This window comes from Aspergillus chevalieri, chromosome 6 (assembly GCF_016861735.1).
Source record: "Aspergillus chevalieri M1 DNA, chromosome 6, nearly complete sequence".
Lineage (NCBI taxonomy): Eukaryota > Fungi > Ascomycota > Eurotiomycetes > Eurotiales > Aspergillaceae > Aspergillus > Aspergillus chevalieri.
Genome location: NC_057367.1, coordinates 586,390 through 605,151, shown reverse-complemented (window position 1 = coordinate 605,151; position 18,762 = coordinate 586,390). Strand labels below are relative to the sequence as shown.

The following is an 18,762-nucleotide window of genomic DNA, read 5'->3' as shown; positions in this document are numbered from 1 at the left end:
GCCCAGAATGGAGCTGGGACCTCATTAGTCCCAAGCGCTTTGCTGAGATCATGTAGCAATTCTTGACGTCTCTTGCATGGTACATTGAAGTTCTCGCAAGACTCTTCGGTACCCAGAGCAGTGCCAGAATAAGAGCTTTCAAAGCGCCGGGGGGGGCGGTTCATCATTAATAAAAGGAGAAACAGGTCTTCTCAAATATAATGACTACTTGGAGTAGAAGGAAAAGAAAAAGATATGAATCATACGATGTTAGGCAACAGCTGGAACGTCATGGTCCGTCGTCAAGTTCGTCTCGGAAGAAGAAGAATAGAACTAAGATAACTAATCCATTCTGTTTTACAATTCAGCTATATGTTACAGAGAATAAAACTGATAAAGCAATGGCTACCCAATATCAACCCCAACGTAAATCATTCAATCATCAATCAAGATAGCACCACCATCCGCCTCATCCAAGACGATAGGCTGAGTGCCGTCGTCTCCATTAGCGGCATTGTTCGTATGAATCCGTTTGACATGTAAATCTTCTTGGCCGATTTCTGTCTCCTCAAGCTTGCGCTTCACGCCGGTGGTGTCGCTGACGGTTTCGGGGAAGGTAGGAGGTGCTGGCGTTGGGGCTTTAGGCTTGCGGGGGATGTCGACTGCTTTCTCCAGAGAGATTGGTTTCTCTTCGTTCGACAGCGGAGACCTACTCATGTATCGTTAGTCAGTTGCTTAGACGTACGTAAAAATGCGGCTACTTACTCTTCCGGAGCCTTCACGATCAACTCGAGATTCACGCGCGGTTCATCATCTTCATCAACGACAGTCAAGAAACTTTCGTCTTTTACACCCAGGTCCAGCAATTTCTTCGGTAGGTTGTCTTCCAAATCAGGATCATAGATAGTGCCCAGTTCATTGCTGATAGAAAATTCCTCGCCGTACCCGAGTTGGGAGCGGAGCACATCTTCAACCAAGTTGCTGAGCGTGGCGCGTTTGGGATCCATTGTGATGCGTCCCATTGCGACCGAGCACACTGGGCAGTTGGGGTTGGGTGGCTTCAGTGAATCAGAATTGATGGCACGAGCACCGGAGCGTTCCAGGAAGACCATTTTAGCATTAGCATAGTCATCTTTCAAAACCTTCATAGCCTGTAGAACGCAAAGACCGGCAGTCATAGCGTTGGTAGTGGCGATAGCAGGAATAATGTTACCGGCCATTTCTGTTTTTCAAGTCAGTATGTTCCAGTAAACCCAGCTCTTACGATCGAACTCACGCTTTGTGTCGAACTTGGACTTAGGGTCGATTCCAAAAATCGCAGCTCGCAGGTTGGCAGTAGCCGCAACAAAGTCCAAGGTATCAACGTCGTCCTTATCAAAGTCTAGAATGGGATTACTGTCGCCCACGGCTGTCTCCTGAAGCGACTTCAGTCTCTTGCTCAAGCGATCCAAGCTGTCTTTGAAAACGACGAAGTCTTCCGCCAACGACCACACTTTCTGGTCATTGTTAGAAATGATAGCTTCGATCGATGAAGACTCCGCCTCCAGCTTGTCGAAATCAAGGGACTCTGGTGGCTTGCGAGTCTTCCACATATCCTCCATCCCTCTCAACCTTTCAATATCCTCCTTGAACACCTTCTCAAATACCTTGCGAGGAAATTCATCAGAACCCATGGACTGACGAATCTCCTTCAAGGCCTGTGCTTCTCTGCGCAAGTTCGCAATTTCCTCCGCTATTCGTTGTCAGTAAGTCGACCTGCTTTCGAGGCGGGAGTTACCTACCGTTCTCAGCATCTTCGGAACTGTCAAGCTCCTCTGTCTCATCCTCGCTCCTTCCGAAGAGTTCACTAAGAAGGATTAGAATGTATTGACTGCGCTGACGTGAAGTAGAGCACATACGGAAAAAGGTAGCTTTTCGCCCAAACGATGCAGTGAATCGGTTGGCTAGGTGTACTCCGGATGGTACAGACGGGGAACGACTTCGGAACTTCCTTGGAATTACAATCGTAACATTCAGTTTGGCCCTGTGAATTATCAGCCAAACCGCACAAAGCCCCACGCATCGTGTCGCATCGCATGATGCCCACCTTCTTGATGACCTGCACCTGACCATTGAATCCCGTAGTTCCGCTCTCAATCAGGGGCACATCAGCCGCCAGACACATCCGGTTCACATAGCGCCGTGCATCGAGGTTATCCAGAGCATTAAACACCACATCAAAGCTTCCAAACCAGTCAACATTGAACTGGCTGTCCTTAATGTTGGCATGGTACGCTTCCAGCTTCGCGCGCGGCTGAAACTTGTGTGCCACTTCCTTCGCGACCTATACAGCAAGCAGCGATTCGTCAGACAAGGGAAGATTATACGGTCGCTAGGGGGAGAAGTCGGAGCGGGTAGGGAGGGGTCGACGGGGATGGAGGGCGACGGAGACGCACCAGTGCCTTGGGCTTCTTGATGTGTTCGAAGCGGAAGAGAAACTGGCGATTCAAATTGCTCAGGTCGATTGTATCGAGATCGATGATGTGGATTTCGCCAAACCCGGACAGGAGGAGGTTCTTGAGCAGCTCGCAGCCGATGCCGCCAGCGCCCACGAGCAGCACACGCGACTGTAGATCAGACAGGAGATGTTTAGCAATGTGATCGCGTAAAGTAAAATATGTGAAGACAGTGGTAGAAAAGTTCATAGCTAGGGAGCTACCTCTTTAATGCGCCTGGCGAGAGTTCCGACAGAGCGCTTGAGATAAGTATCTCGCGTCATGGTTGCAAACGGCGATCCTCAGAAAAACGAAAAAACCATCACTTGGCAAGAAAAAGAGAGGTTGTAGAGAGGTTTAAGAATATGGCGAAGGAGAGAGGAGGTAAAGAACGACGAGTTGGTGAGAGGAAGTGGAAGAGGGAAGAGGAAGAAGAGCTCTGGGAAATCCGGAGATAGGCGAGAGCTCCGACACAGCTTCTACCAAGTCACTGACCACACAACTGTCCACCATTAATGGGCTTATTGGAATTTTGAATAAGGGATACAGGAGTAAGCAAGTAAGCCTGCCATTCCTGGCTGAGAACTGCCAACTGACACCGGACTAGGTCTAACCATCCCTGTGAATATCCAGACAGCTATACAGCAACATAGCCAAGGAATCATTTAGTTATTGTCTATGCAAACGAATATCCGGCTTCTTAAGGATCCTTCCCTAGGACCTTTGCCAGCAAACGCACATCTTCTACAGAATAGACGCAGTTTGGAGTACAATAAAGACACAGCAATGAAACGCCCTACAGTCCGGGTCTATAAAAAAGACAAAGATCCATGCACCTACGTCGGCTAACCCTTCTTCTCTAGCCAGACGTCGCAATATGTGCCCAGAGCTCTGGTGTTTCAGGAGACAATGACGATTGAAAGGAGCCGTTGGCCTGCCGTACGAATGTATGGATCCCGTTTGCGCTACTGGCATGTCTTTCTAGGCGAGATATGAGGATATGAGGATATGGAAATGAGCGACAGCATTGACAGCGTCGGCATTCTTTCCGTATCTTCGATATTATTCGCATTAGGTCTGGACGGGGTATAAGAGCTGAGCTATAGCCACCCCATGTCTCGTATCCATGTCCATGTCCATGCTCAGACTATATCCGTGATACTCACAGACCATTTCTATCATTATCATTCTCTTCTGCTCAATAATCTAGACTCTATACCTCCGTATCTTTTTTTTTTTTTAATAAGTCAATTCTCCCACCTGGTCGACCTGTCTCTGCTTAGTAAAACACTGTCGCAGGCTTTTCTAGTTAACGTTAAACAATAACAAAAAAAGAAAAAAAAAAGAACTGTTTCAAGATGCCCCATTTTCCTTGTTTGATGTGTCGCTTCTCTTCTTTTCACTCTTTATACACAAGAATAGCTCCTCGCGGGGAATCTGTGGACATTAATTAAAAAAAAAATGTAAGCCTCTCGATCGCTCGCCGTGGAGAAGGCCGAACTTTTTCTCCCTCCTTTTCACACCCATTACAACGCCCTTTCAATTCCTGATTGTGCGCTCTTTAAGGCGCCCCAGCAGATTATCCCCATATAATCCACGCCAGCCGATGAGAAGACGCACCATGTCGGACGACGAAGCAGATCCCGAGCTCCTAGCTCTCCTTCGCAAATCGCTCGGCCTCGGCGGAGGAGCAGCCAACCCTCGCGCGGCGGAAACAAAGGTCCTCGAGAACGCTGAATACGTTTACGACAACGCCATTGACGTCGCTCTGAATGCGGGCAAGACTAAAGATGTCGCGGAGACCATCTGGCGCACGATGCAGAAGAAAGAGTACTCGACGCACACCTGGTCAGAGCATGAGCTGCACCCCAAGACTAAGGACGAGAACACGGTCGATTTTATTTTCACAATGGACCTATTGAACTTTAGCTTCTGGTCGGACGAGCGCGACGAGAGGAAGCGGTTTGCGATTGAGTACCGCGGGAGGAAGTGGACGGGATATTGGAGCTTGGTTGCGGCGCTGCAGAGGGCGTTGGATGAGGGGATTCCTATCACGGATCCGGAATATTGGGTAAACGAGGGCGTGTGTACGGATGATGTGATCAAGCGTGTGTTCCGGTCTGCGACGGAGGAGCAGATTCCTTTGCTCCCGGAACGGATTCAGTGCTTGCGCGAGGCCGGACGGGTGCTGTGTAAGGATTTCGACGGCAGCTTTACGAATTGCATCTACAGCGCACACTATTCGGCAGCGTCGCTGGTGAATTTACTGACAGAGAGCTTCCCTTGCTTCCGGGACGAAACAACCTTCCACGGCCGGAGGGTCCGGTTGTACAAACGAGCTCAGATTCTTGTCGCGGACCTTTGGGCTTGCTTTAACGGCGAGAGCTACGGGGCGTTCCAGGACATTGAGAAGGTCACTATGTTTGCGGGTAAGTGACATTCCTCAACTTGTATGGAACCAGCAGCTAACGATACCAGACTACCGCATCCCCCAAATCCTCTACCAATTCGGCTGTCTAATGTACTCACCCTCATTGGAAAGCCACATCCGAGACCTCAAGCCCATCCCCAGCGGCTCAAACTGGGAAATCGAACTCCGCGGCGTCAGCATCTGGTGCGTGGAGCTCATCAAGCGCGAAATCGAGAAACGACACCCAGAAGTAAAATCCGTCAAACTACACCCACCACCTTCGAGCGAAGAAGCAAACGCCCTCGAAGATGCCCGGAAATGCACAACCCAGAAACACTCGAAATACAAGAAGAGTGTGCATGAGCCGCAAGTTTCCGGAATTAATGCGATTCTGATTGATTTCTTCTTATATGATACTATGAAGGAGGTTGAGAAGGATGGGAGGGAGACGATTCCTCATCATCGGACGAGGAGTATTTGGTATTGATTTCCTTCTTTATTCTTCTTTGATGACTTCTGTTCTGCATCATATACCCTCGTTTTTTCCTACTCTCGTTTAATGGTGATGCCCTCGGGTTTTGCTTTGATATATAGAATTCTCTTCATATACATACTTTTTGCTCTGGCAGCAGGGTATATTACTGTCTCTGGAAGATGGACGTTGACGCGTGAATATACCAGTTATATCTGCTCCTTCTCCATTCCATAGTATACTTTCTTCCCGGCTCGTATCCGAAACACTCTAATCCGTATGTGGTTAAGGCGTGCGTATAATACTTTACATTACAGGAAACTCCATTGACTCCCCCTCCCTTGCCTTGACATCCATCCTTCCACGTCTACCGCACGTTGCCATTCACTACAAGATGGCACGGTCAAGCTTATCAGATCTTCTCAAGACAGCGTCATTGGACTTGGCTCCCTACGAGAACCTTTACAAGTATTTCCATGCACATCCCGAACTGTCTCGGCAGGAGAGATCTACATCGGAAAAGCTCGCAGTGCATCTGGCCCAGCTGAAAGTTTATGAGCTTCACACCAATATCGGAGGCTACGGTCTCGCGGGTGTGTTTCGAAATGGCGAGGGCAAGACTGTGCTCCTGCGAGCGGACATGGATGCGCTTCCAGTCAAGGAGCTGACCGGACTCCCCTATGCAAGCTCCCTCACCATGCGCGATGCCGATGGGAATGAAAGGCCTGTGATGCATGCTTGTGGCCATGACATGCATATTACATGTCTTCTAGCAGCGGCAGAGACGCTTGTAAAGATGCAGGATGCGTGGAGCGGGACTTTGATCGTGCTGTTCCAACCGGACGAAGAGCGAGGTGGAGGCGCGCAGGCCATGGTTGATGATGGGCTTTACTCAAAGATTCCAGTTCCTGATTATGTCCTGGGTCAGCACGTGATGAGAATGCGGGCAGGAAGCGTTGGCTCGCGCCCTGGAGCTATCATGGCTGCTGCCGACAGTATGAAGATCACAGTCTTTGGGCGTGGTGGTCATGGGTCTCAGCCTCATCAGACAGTGGACCCAGTGCTTCTCGCTGCACACATTGTTATTCGACTACAGAGCATCGTGAGCAGAGAGATCAACCCAAGTGACCTCGCTGTCTTGACTGTTGGAAGTCTCCAGGCCGGGCAGGCAGAGAACATCATCACCGACAGGGCCGAGATCGGCGTTGACTTTCGGTCTGTCAAATTGGAGATTCGGGAACAAATTATCTCTGCGATCAAGCGCATCGTCGAGGCTGAGTGTGCGGCGAGTGGCTCGCCCAAGTGCCCTGTGTTTACCCCGACGAGACGCTTCCCACCTACCCTGAACGACAAAGATGCCGTATCTCAAGTTGCCGCGACATTCGCGACTCACTTTGAAGACTTCGATGATGACGTACCACGGACCAATGTTAGTGAAGATTTCTCTACGCTGGCAACCTGCCGAGGACTTCCTAGCTGTTTCTGGCTCCTGGGAGGCATTGATTCTGAAATTTGGGATAAGGCAGAGGCGGATTCTCGCACGGAAGAGATTCCGGGGAACCACTCGGCGCTTTTCGCGCCCGTTATTCAGCCAACGATGAGAGTCGGAGTGGATGCCTTGTGCCTTGCTGCCTTGACTTTCTTGAAGAAAACGTGAAAGGACAAATGCTAAATGCTGTATCAGGTATTTCCAGAGATTCTAGAGGGAGACCATTCAACAACAGATTCACATTGTCACAAGACTACTTAGTACATCCGGGTATCAACACGAATTACATATCTAGATTGCGGCAAATGCTGCATCTGAGAACTCGCCTAGAACATTCCATAGCCAATGCGCGGAATAAGGACTGATCCAATGAAGCTGGAATGGGTGAAGAAGTGTTCTTATGCATTTGTGATAGTAACGATTCCTACATTGTCTCATCATTGGCATGTTGAGGGCTTCCCACCCAAAGGCTACTGAGCTTCCGATAAGGGTGAGGAGTGACAAGCGAGAGTACTAGGCCAATAGTTGACTACACCTAATCAAACCTGGACAAATGATAGACAGTATCATTCCTTGTTAACACCAAGGCCCTATGAAATAGCGATTTGGTTTGTCATTATGGGTATCTCTAAACTGACAGATGAATTATGCCGAAACGTCGCCCTAAGCCCCAACCCGACCAGTCCCCTCCACCTGCTCAATCCTTCCCATAATATCCGCCTTCCATTCCAAATAATCCTCCTGCCGGTCCTCGCTCAACCAATCCACCCGATCCTGCATCATCGTCCCCAGTCCCGGAAGCAAACCCTTTCTCGACGCGTTCAGCAATCCGCGACCAGTCTTTGGCCGCTTCGCAGTATCCCCTTCACCAGCAGCGACGTCATCGGATTCATACTCCTCTTCACCGTCTAGCTCACCCGCCTGCGGGATGTTCTCGAACCATTCTTGTCCGTGAGCCCAGTTCTGTTCCATGATGAGGGCGATCCACTGGTCCACGTCGGCGCGGTGTCGGCGTTCATTTGCGGGGAATCCAAGGCTGACGAGGGCCGTTTGACGCATCTCGGAGAAGGTCTTCTTATCGAGCTTCTTTGACTCGCCGTTTTGCTCGCCGTCTGCGTCGACTGGGTTTCGCCGGCGGGCAAGAACGAGGAAGTAGATGGCCACGACTAAGGCGTTGATCATTTCTTTGAAGTCCTCGTCTTTTTCCAGATTTCTCACTGTCATGACGGGTTCTAGGAACTCCAGCATTTCCTCGTCCAAATCCGCGTCGGCATCGCTGCTCGATGTTTTCGAAATAAAGTAGAGGATTGAGGACGCGCCTGCGAACATATGCGGCGGAAACGTTTTTGAGATAGGAGGTCGAGACCAAGTACTCGTTCTCGGTGCCGGGGTTGAGAGCGTCTTGCACACAGTCCGGATGGAAGCCATCACCCATCCCGGCGCGTCGGGAACAATCGTTGAGCCCGGAAGACCATTGGGCCTGATCTTCTTCTCTACTCTCTGCGGTGTACGTGTATGCGAGGATGAATCGACGTTGCCAACTGCTCTCTTCAACGGTGTAGGTTTGCTCGGGGTGTTCTGGAGTCCGCGCGGCGTGCCTGGAACTGCTGATATCGAGGGTGTCCGGGCGAGTGTTGTCCTGTCTTTTGTAGGTGTAGACGGGTTTGATCCCGCACGTGTAGGAGTGCCGGGCGCTGAGCCACTAGCTGAGTGTTTGACTGCTGCTGTACTCGAGCCTAGAGACCGATCCAGGAAGCTATACAGCTTTTTGTAGACGCGTGGAGGACAGGGCGGATGGCCTAGTAACGGGGGTAACCGGAGGGCTCGACCTAGCCTGAGGAACAAAACAATTAGCTTTCTCGGATCAAGAGATTCTCATATAAATGATAGTGTACCTCCGGCAAGCAATCTCAGCACAAGCATACGGCCGGGCGATCTCCTCTTCGGGCTTGAGGCTGGCTGAGAAGCTTCGCGATTGCGCGACGAGGCTTGAAGCTAGACTGACGAGCTCTGGAGGAAGGTCATTCGCGTGAGTTGGTAGTAGTGTGTTTAATGCTTGCTCGACTGGCCTATTGTTCATTTTGTCTTTGGGGAGGATGAATTATGCGTGGTTGAATCGGAGGAGAATTGAAGATGTCCTTTCTTGGTACCTTTTTGCCTGATAGGTAAGGCACCTGTCGTCTAAGTTAACTAGTTAGCTAGTTAGTTAGCTATCAGGACGGAATGTCCGAATACCTTTGACTACCAACTGCATTCATTTCTACTGTTACTTTGATCTATCCTTCTATGTGAAAAGGACGCAAAAAATTCGAAGCCATCAAGTCCTAGTATTCCCATTCAATTGTTCCGCAGCAGCACGACTTACATTCTCTTCATCAGCCTCTTGCTTTCCATCTATACCTAGCTAGCACAAGGAGTTGTCATCTCATTGTGGAACTGTGAATTTCCGAATAAAACTATGACTATGTTGGGGATGCTTCTCCAGTGAATACTCGCCTGTTATTCTACATCCCCGGACTCTCAATTTCCTCTCATCAATCGCCCGTCGCACTCGCCTATCTTCGTCATTTTCAATACCAAGGCCTGGTGCAGTCATAGTATTCTCTTCTATGAACAAATATGGTAAACATGCATACAAAGTCTTACGAACTCTAACCCATGGAAAAGCCTATTGGCCATGGCGCTATCTAGCCCAGGGGATAATAGTCTCTTCCCGAAAGATGCAAGCTAGGATTGCTTAATACACCCATTTGCTATTCCTGGAGTCCCGGCTAAGAGAACCATGGCGTGTCATATGGAGAATAATATATACAGAGTGCATACACACAAACCGGAACAATAGCATGTAAGGCGACATCAAACATTGGCGTCTCTGTAACCAACGATGTGACGTTTTGGGAATCGCCTACCAGACGAGGAAGGTGCAGTGGTGCGTCCGTGGAACTCTGAAATCGAGATTGAGATATGGTTCCTTCTAGGCCTTTGCGAAGATACCAGAATCGCTCTTGAAGATCTCTGCGGATTCATGAGCGGGGTGTTATTATACTGGCAAGCAAGCCTATAGCTGCTCGTTTGGGCTCCTCCGATCATAGGGTGCTGATAAGCTCTAGGCACGATGTATGTCTCTAGAAATGTTGGCAGAATACAAAGATGCCCAACCTAGGACCTTCACTTGCAGAATGGTCACTTGATACAGATGTCACAATTGACATGCTAAATGACATTGCCAGTTTCATGAAATTGCTTACCACCACCACCACCAAGATGAATTTGAACGACAGGAGTACAGGACATAAAGAACGCGATGAAAGGTTGTCATTGTCAACTGCCTTTGACAACTGCCATTTGTGATTAATCAAGAGAGGTCTCTTGGAAGAGAATGCTTGTCCTGACGATCCAGATTTTGAGTCGATATAACACCGTGGACATGAAGAGACTGCACATGGAGTAACTGAGAGCGAAAACTGTGGAATTCACATCCACATATCAATGATGAAAGTTTACTCGGTCAATCATCTGATCAGGATTAGTTAAGCCATTTTGCATTTCGAAACGACCTTCGAGACCATAATGCCAGAAGAGCGCCGAGAAGACGAGTTCGCACGTAAAGATAGTCAGCTCGGCGCGAAAGACCTATCAAGTGACATTGCCATAAGGGGAATGAGCAAAGCCAGTACCCTGGATGAGGAAATGAGGTATGAGATACCTCATTCGTAGTTTGACAGGGTTGACCGTCATCGGAAACGGAGTGAAGCAAGAGCTTACAGGCATGTCCCCGTAATATGTGATCGTTTGCATAAAGGTAGCAATGGCGTTCATAGACGCAGCAATCCGAAGTGAGGCTAAGAGAGCCTGCAGATGAGCAGTGCCTGAAGACTTTCTAGCCAGTGGGGTGTCCGGGTCATACGACTTCCGTTATCTGAACCAGTTATCGCCTTTCTAGCTGGGGGGAAGGAAAGCGCATTTTATGAACCAAGGATAATTCAACGCCTTCGCTACAACAAGCAACGGAGACTTACTCAAGAGAAGGGCCGACAACGACGAAAAGAGCGTGACCACAGTGAAGAAATTGAAAGACTCGTGCTAGGGTTAGTAGCTATTGTGGCATTCGCTAAATTCTTAGATATTCTGTGTCTGTGTAGCAGCATGAATGGGGTTATTACATAAAATCCCCCTCAACCGATTAAGAACAATGATAAGAGCGTCAATTTGCATGATCATAGCTCTCAGAGTATCGTTAATATACGGATGGATGATTCTTATGCAGCGAGAGCTTCCGATAGCATTGCAAGCATTATCCCAAACAAAGAGCTCGAACTCAGAAAAGAGGCTTCTCTTGACGTACACTGCGTGGGGATTCCGCCTTAAGGATTGCGTACAATTTTGCAGACCGTGCCAAAACAAGACCGGGATATCTCGAAGATGTTGCCAGCTAAGCTGAGTGAGCGCTTCTGACGTTGCGAGAGGAAATGTGTCTTCCTGTACTCGTCGAGACTGCGTCTTGTCTCCCGCAGAACCATATCTTTAGAAAGGATTTGTTCCAAATGATATTCCCCTTCCGAAAATGCATCCCTTTTCTTGTTATAGATCTGCTTTGAATGAATTTCGCAAGCCACAAATGAGATCCCGATAGATAGGCCACCCAAAGTACTGCATATTCGAGGGAACTAGATCGAGGGCAGGGACTAAATAGCACTCAGCCCGCCATCGAGATTAAGAATGCAGTTATTAGCGTATTCATTTTGCGCCAGGAAGACAGCGGCGTCCGCGACTTCCTGCGGGTCACCGAACCGACCAAGCGGAATCTCATCTTTTAGACTGGTCTTTTGAGCATCACTGAAATCTGTAAAATATTTAGCCAAAGACTCACTAACAATTAATACTGGGCATGATGTACGTACTGGCAATCATCGGGGTATCGATATACCCCGGGACAATCGCATTAGACCGAATAAACACACCCCGCAAAGAGGTGGCCGCCTCAACCGCGAGCGAACGGGTAAGGCCAAGTACACCGGCTTTGGACGCAGCGTATGACACCGCGCCAGTTCCGCCTTTGTGTGCGAGTAGAGAGGAGATGTTTATTATGCATCTTGAAGAGATTTCTGTGGTGGAGTTGCGGTCCTTCGAACGACTTCGGATTGCGGCGCGCAGCAGGGCGCGAGAGATGAGGATTGTGCCTTCGAGGTTAGTACGAAGGGTGTGAGATATAGCGTCTGGGTCAGTTCTAGCGAGAATATTCGTCGTAGATATCCCTGCAGCGTTGACGAGGATGTCGACATCTTTCTATAGAGACATTAGTTGGCCGCCTTTCGTTTCCTCCAAATAGCAGAAGCCGACCTACCATCTTCTCTTCCAACTCCCGTACCCACGGCCCAGACTCAGACACATCCCCGACAAAAAAGCTTACCCTGCGGTCCCCCGACAGCCCTATCCCTGTATATTCTTGTTGATCCTCCTCCGGCGCCCTCGTTGCTAGTATCTCATCACTCCCGTTCCCAGTCTCAACTCCCTCCAGAAACTCTCCTAATCGCGCAGCAGTATCCGCAAGCCTCTGTTTTGATCGACCAACGAGTATAATTTTTTCGACGCCTTCTTGCAGAAACCGATCTGCGATTGCGTATCCGATTCCCGATGTCGCGCCGGTGATCATGCATGTGCGGCCGGAGAGGCGATCGGAGGGTTTGAATCGGGATTGCCGTCGATTTTGGTCTCGCGTTTGGTCATTGGGGCTTGTGGAAGAGGAGTAAGGTCTTTTGAGGAGGGATAATCGTAGAAATGGTGCTTGGACAGGGCGCAATTGGTGTGATGTTCTTGCGGCGGCTCCGCGGAAGCGGGGGAGGGGTTGGAGATAAGACATAGTATTGATCAGACCATCGACAGTAACGGTAAACCAATCAATCCTTTATATGAAGAGCAATGACTATGTTCACTATTTACAGAGGACGAGTATTTGTAGAGTTGGTACAGAGTATACGGATAAGGAAAGACGTCACAGGAATAATTCCGCCGGAGCTTGATTGAGCACGGGCCACATCGGAATAACCCATGGAAACACCGTTTTTCTCCAACTCTTTTCCTTTTCCTCCTCTCTGCATACAAGCAAACAGATAACAGCATGTCATCAACAGCACGAACGCAAGAATACGTGACTCTTGTCTCCGGCGACGGTTTCGAATTCGTCGTCCCGCGCAGCACAGCCTGCGTCTCGGGGACAATACGCCGCATGCTAGATCCATCCAGTACGTCCTTCACCATTCCACGTGCTTTCCTATCACTTGTCAAATGGCACCTGCTAACCAACCTGAACGAACAGGTAACTTCTCAGAAGCCATCACAGGACGCTGTGTTCTCGAAACTCTGAGCGGCGTGGTTCTGGAGAAAGTATGCGAGTACTTCTGCTACAATCAGAAGAACAAGGAGCAGGCGAATGTGCCGGATATGGAGATCCCGCCAGAGTTGTGCTTGGAGTTGTTGATGGCAGCGGATTACTTGGATACTTAGGTTGTGTTTGGTATGTTTGTTTTTTGTTTTGAATCGGGAGGTGGTGCTGACGGTTGACAGGGAAGACGTGTTCTGGCAGTGATGATTTATGATTCGTACGACCTTTGCAGCATTGCATTATTATACAAGAGGACTGGAGTTGCTGGTTTCATACCTTGGATGGCGCTTGGTTTGGTTAATGAAAGGCTATGGCCAGGTTAATAGAGAACGATACTTCGTTTCCCGTTCCGGTCTCTACTAGGATGCAGTTGAACGTCTTGTTCACTGACGCCATCAGAACATCTACACCCGTCCTTCGTCCCTCTTATTGATGGGCGGGTGTTCTAAAGATGATGGCAGATTAATCTCATGACAACTCCCTTTTATTCAGTCCTCATCCGTTCAGTGGGTACCAGGGCCTTATTCCAGGGGAGACATGCACATCTTCTTCTATTCCATAGAAATGGTATCAACTTTTCTTTCTGGGTATCTATCTAATGCAAGTCATTACTTAGAAGAAAGAAACTATTTCTTGGGCCGCGGCCGATTCCCTCCCTTCTTAGGACCCGGCGGCTTCTCAGCATAGATCTTCTCCTTCCCAAACGCCGCATCTGCGACCCTCAAAAAGCTAACAACACCCTGGTCCACAACGGCGAGGATCACATTCCGGTACCCGTGCCGGAGTCGCATGTACAGCATGCGATCCATCTTCTCACCGCGAGGGGGGTCCAACGGTGTGCTTTCGAGGAGTGTGCCAAGCTGGGATAGCGTCGGCATGGTTGTTTGGGTTCTGGAGTTGACAACTGCGATTCGGAAGTCGGGGGTTGGAGGGGCAGATTTGCGGAATGCGGTTGAGGGTTTGTAAACGTGGAAGACGACGCGGAAGGGGGGTGTTGTTTTGCGCCGAGGAAATTGAGGTGTGATGGGGTCGTGATAAGGAATGATGGCGAGTTTGCGGTAGATGTCATCTGGGTTTAGTTAGAAACGACGCGTTTTGTAACCTGATGGAAGGAAATGTTTACTGTAGCTCCGGTGTATACCCAATCCCACCACGGGGCCAGTGGTCGTCACCCCCGTCGAACTATTCCAGCTATGCAGCCAATGCAGGAATCGACCAAATATCCCCAGACCCTGCTGCGGCGCACTCTCCTCGTCTTGTACCTCATCACTCTCATCATCCCATCCCGGGGCCCTGATAACAGTATACCCCAATCGTCTCAGTCCAGTATACACCGAGAACCTCTCCACGGACAAACCCCCTCTCCCAGTAAAGCACGCATACGCCGCCTGCAAACTCATGGGGATTCCCAGATCTTCTTCACCTTCTTCAGCAGTAGGTCCCGTGACAGATACCGGCCACCGGATATCTAAGCTTCCACGTTCTATAAGATACAGCGCTTCTTCGGGTAATAGCCATACCCGGTTCCAGCGATCTGCTCGGCCCATTGACTTGAAGTATTGACCTTTGGGGTTGGGGACGTAGACGCACGAGTCCGCGGGGACGCCTATCCCTGTTCCTGCATCTGCATTCGCTGCTTTCTTTGGATTTTGTTCGTCATCCTTATTCGTAGTAGTTTCCTTCTCGTCTTTCTCTTTGGTCACGTTGGTAGGCGGCGCAGGCCCATCAGGTGCGTAAAACGCGATAACCCGATGCTTGGAATTATGTAACCGCGGATGCGAAAGTGCATTGTGCATAGCCTGTCGGGACGCATCAAGGATATCGGCTTGGTAGAGGGTAGGATTTGGTTCAAAGTCTTTTTCGCCGCGACGGGGGAGGGATGTTTGCGATGAGTCGGAGGGGCTGTACGGTCATTATTGTGAGAATGCGTCCTTCTAAAACTCGGTAATTGGGAGAAGAGCAAGGTAAATGTAGCGGAGAAGCTCACAAGGCAAGGTTATTCAGAAATCTGAAGTCCTGTGTCTCGTCGGACAGGTCGGTTTCGATTTGCGGCGCGGAGTCCTGCGAGGCCGGGAGGTGGGCGGCGGCTTCATCTGTGTCGGCCATTGTTGATGTCTGTATCGTTTCTTTCTCTGATCAGCTGTAATATATTGAGCAGGTTGGGCCTTGGTTGAGAACGCAGAACGCCGAGAGTATGCTGAGTTGAAAAGGAAGAATTTACGGGCTTATCGCAGCGGTGATAAGGTATCCAGGCATGCCGACAACAATTACGACCATCACGTCTAGTTGAGACTCTTACATTTATTTATTAATGAACAGTAAGTTTGAAATCGAAATGAATAATTTGGTCTGCATACATCGCGTTCCCCGGCGCCTGTGTTCTTTATCCCAAATGCTCATCTTACAATAGCTCTTGAAACACCATTCCTAATATGCTCCTTGTAAAATCAGGACCTGTGAATTCCCTCTTCCGGTTAGTTTTGCCGTTTCTGGTATAGCCTCCCGATACGCCGTACTGTAAACACCGCCCGCCTGGCCTCCCAATATAAAAGAGCCCTCCCTCACTGTTCTGACCTCGTCTCCTCCCAAATCTTTTTCTCTTCCCAAACTCCCTCCATTATTCTGCACTCACCCATATTCCTGGCAATTTGAACTTCGCCACCTCCTTTCTTTTATTTTTTCCGGAAATTGCGGCTGCGCCCTCTCACCTCCACTTCCGGTTTCCTATTCCTCGTTTACGTTGACCGGCGTTTCGAGCTGATTCTGTCTCTATTTTTTACAGTGAATTGGTTCATATTCTCCGCTTGCTTTCCTATCTTCTACTAAAAAACGAATTTACATGAGGTCTTGCTTTTCCGACCGCTCTTCATTAATGGTATCCGCCCTTTCGACTCCCTTATCAAAGGAAAGATATCGACTCTAGGCTTGACAGACTCCCAAGGCTGATTACAGCTTACAATCGACCCCATTCGGTGCCCGTCCTGTGTTCCACTTTCGCCCTAACCACGCCGATCCCATGTGTTGCATATGCGGTTGGAACGCTCAGATGACAATGATTTAGCATCCGGGAGAAACAAATCCAATGGCATAAATGCCTCACCTGTGGTTTTGTTGGTTATTTTTGCCACAGACACCGGTGAAATTCCCGCAGAGACGGTTCTGTAAAGTCTGGAACCAAACCTCACTGCCAAGTGATGAAAGATTGGAGTTCTGTCATCAAATTTCTGGTCTGCTACGTCCCATGACACGCTACTGTGGAAAGGACAATGCTACAAGAACAATCATCTGCTGATGCAGAATTTCTTGGCAAATGACGTGCACGATGCTCTCGTGCTCTCATGACCATAATGCTGATTTCACACCTCACTTTGAGCAATACGGGCAATGTTTAGTTGATCCTGCCATTGACTGTTTAGCATTCTGGGATGCATTGAAGCTCAATTCCAGAGTGATAGGGATGCAGCAGCAATTTCAAGGCGCCCAGGGCATGGATTAGGCTATAGCATTTATGCCACATCAATGTGTTCTGTTGTCGAAATCAGAGGTGGTTCAAGCGAATCGAATGATTTGGCTTCCATTGCGCGTGTGATGATGGAGCTGATGCAGAAATATGCCAAAGATGATAGGATCGTTGGTACTGACAAATTTGATAGCTGACGGAGTTGCTTAGCTGCTATTGAAGCTCTCTCTGCGACAACGTCCACTGGCTTATTGGAAGAATTGAAAAGGGTTTGTAGTCCTCTCTTTGATTTTGGAAGCTGCTCATTGGTTTCTAGCAGTGTCTTTTGACGTAAATCCATTAGTTTCCTGGTGATTTAAGTGATCTTGCATGATTTGCTCTGATATCTACGTTTTGATTGTACATGTTACAAAGCATGGACGTTTGTTATATAGCATGTTTGTTTGCTTTGGTCTTTTCAAAATAGGGTACGAACCCCTCACACACACTAGGTAGCTCATCGCTGGCAGTCTCTGCCTCTTTCCTTATATTAGATTTCGTCAGATAGTCTACTAATAGATTCCATTGCTTGAGACCGTCACAGTACGTGCCTCGGTCGGATGAGCATGAATAGAGCATGAACATGGCTATTATTATTTAAATAATAGCCAGGGAAACAAGCAAACAACAACCGAACGAGTTGGTTGAAAGTGACTTCAAACATGCGATGAATGTAGATGAAGGTTGATCTATGTTAAGGGCTAAGCCCGCAGTGCTAATGACTAGCTATCACACAAAAGATTTCGTTGAAGAAGAGAAGGACAGACGTTCGATCGGACAGCGCTATATACAAATGTACATCGTGCGGGGTAGGTAGCCTGGTAACCCTTCTGATCATCCCTCCGAATAACATATCGCTTATTCTACAGGCGCAGCCTGTGACATCTAGACACCATGGAGGTTTGAATACTTCATCGCCCGGACCACTATCTTAGTGCCTGAGCAGCATCGAATGACGCCTCCCTAGGAACAATCAAAGCTTGTTCTTCACCATGAACCTGGATGAGTGCACTATAGAGAGGGTGAGTGTAATGGGCTATGCCCGAAAGCTATTGTTTAGCTATATACAAAAAGGATTCGATGAAGAAAGAAAGAAAGAAGGAGAGAGGAGAAGCTAGTATATAAAGGCTCGCGTAAATGTATGCCCGACGCGTCGGAGGCGTCCAACGGAGTTGTCACGTGCCTGCGAGGACCTGTTCCGAGTACCGCTTTAGGCGTAGCCTATCACAGTGAGTCATCACCCAACATCGCGCAGTGCCGCGCAATTTTGAATCCTTTGAAATCCTTACAATCTACTAGCATAGTATGGCCACTAATCATTAGCTGTCCTCTTCCAATATTGAACTACTTGGCATCTGCACATAGCCACAAACAGACCATAGATGTTGGATTAGATTACCGCTATACCTTATGAGGTTCAGCACTCGCCTAGCTTCATTGCCTTCTATTCGGCTATAAACGGATTAGTCAGATGGGAGAACTCCTGAATTTCCGGGTTCGCGTGTCCACAGATCACGCCACCTCAAAAACGTGGACGCGTGACACTTATGACCGCCAAGACCATTAATCAGCGAGGACGTGACACGCGATTTATTCAAATACAATACCCATTACTCTGAATTTCAATTTCAATTTTCTTCTTATGTTACAGTTGTATGTGATTTCAAAGTATACGTTGATCTTCTCATTACTATGGATCCTCAGCCTGAAATCTTCAATTTAGAAGATTTTACTTCATCAAGTCCAGAGACTGATCCCAATGTCGAGGTATTTATTTTAATTGAGTATTTGTTAACTGATTGCTAACGGCTCAATGCGGAAATAGGGCATTCCTGTACAACTCACAAATTCAAAAAGCCATTCTCTCCAGACATCAAAAATTGAATATATTGATGACTTACCAGAGTATCCGACAAGTCATATTCATGGATATTCATATGTTGTTGCATCTAGAGGGCGATCACAGAATGAAATGGAGCAGCTTGTTCATGAGGTACTGTTGAGTACTTTCTAATTGCTTTTAAAGTGCTTGCTAATCAGTTACAGATTCAATACTC

At 48.5% G+C, this 18,762-nt stretch overlaps 7 protein-coding genes across 7 annotated transcripts; 3 read left to right on the top strand and 4 right to left on the bottom strand.

Annotated features, from left to right (window-relative positions):
- Positions 1-414: 414 nt before the first annotated feature.
- Positions 415-2,737, bottom strand: UBA2 (E1 ubiquitin-activating protein ubaB; the record flags this gene model as incomplete). The annotated part of the gene is made up of 8 exons (XM_043281349.1): positions 415-688; positions 745-1,201; positions 1,256-1,711; positions 1,761-1,825; positions 1,878-2,002; positions 2,066-2,302; positions 2,415-2,585; positions 2,678-2,737. 8 exons carry the CDS (start codon positions 2,735-2,737, stop codon positions 415-417), a joined length of 1,845 nt encoding a protein of 614 aa, XP_043138837.1.
- A 1,322-nt stretch (positions 2,738-4,059) lies between these two features.
- On the top strand, positions 4,060-5,350 carry ACHE_60200A (queuosine 5'-phosphate N-glycosylase/hydrolase; the record flags this gene model as incomplete). The annotated part of the gene is made up of 2 exons (XM_043281348.1): positions 4,060-4,882; positions 4,932-5,350. 2 exons carry the CDS (start codon positions 4,060-4,062, stop codon positions 5,348-5,350), a joined length of 1,242 nt encoding a protein of 413 aa, XP_043138836.1.
- A 379-nt stretch (positions 5,351-5,729) lies between these two features.
- ACHE_60199A (M20 family metallopeptidase) lies at positions 5,730-6,992 on the top strand (the record flags this gene model as incomplete). The annotated part of the gene is made up of 1 exon (XM_043281347.1): positions 5,730-6,992. One exon carries the CDS (start codon positions 5,730-5,732, stop codon positions 6,990-6,992), a length of 1,263 nt encoding a protein of 420 aa, XP_043138835.1.
- Positions 6,993-7,487: 495 nt separating this feature from the next.
- Positions 7,488-8,904, bottom strand: ACHE_60198S (uncharacterized protein; the record flags this gene model as incomplete). The annotated part of the gene is made up of 2 exons (XM_043281346.1): positions 7,488-8,658; positions 8,720-8,904. 2 exons carry the CDS (start codon positions 8,902-8,904, stop codon positions 7,488-7,490), a joined length of 1,356 nt encoding a protein of 451 aa, XP_043138834.1.
- A 2,605-nt stretch (positions 8,905-11,509) lies between these two features.
- On the bottom strand, positions 11,510-12,477 carry ACHE_60197S (SDR family NAD(P)-dependent oxidoreductase; the record flags this gene model as incomplete). Its single annotated transcript, XM_043281345.1, has 3 exons — positions 11,510-11,667; positions 11,726-12,110; positions 12,169-12,477. 3 exons carry the CDS (start codon positions 12,475-12,477, stop codon positions 11,510-11,512), a joined length of 852 nt encoding a protein of 283 aa, XP_043138833.1.
- Positions 12,478-12,942: 465 nt separating this feature from the next.
- Positions 12,943-13,328, top strand: ACHE_60196A (elongin C; the record flags this gene model as incomplete). The annotated part of the gene is made up of 2 exons (XM_043281344.1): positions 12,943-13,066; positions 13,141-13,328. 2 exons carry the CDS (start codon positions 12,943-12,945, stop codon positions 13,326-13,328), a joined length of 312 nt encoding a protein of 103 aa, XP_043138832.1.
- A 504-nt stretch (positions 13,329-13,832) lies between these two features.
- Positions 13,833-15,312, bottom strand: SEN54 (tRNA-splicing endonuclease subunit SEN54 family protein; the record flags this gene model as incomplete). Its single annotated transcript, XM_043281343.1, has 3 exons — positions 13,833-14,275; positions 14,330-15,108; positions 15,194-15,312. The coding sequence occupies 3 exons, from the start codon at positions 15,310-15,312 to the stop codon at positions 13,833-13,835; spliced, it is 1,341 nt and encodes a 446-aa protein (XP_043138831.1).
- Between the last annotated feature and the right edge of the window lie 3,450 nt (positions 15,313-18,762).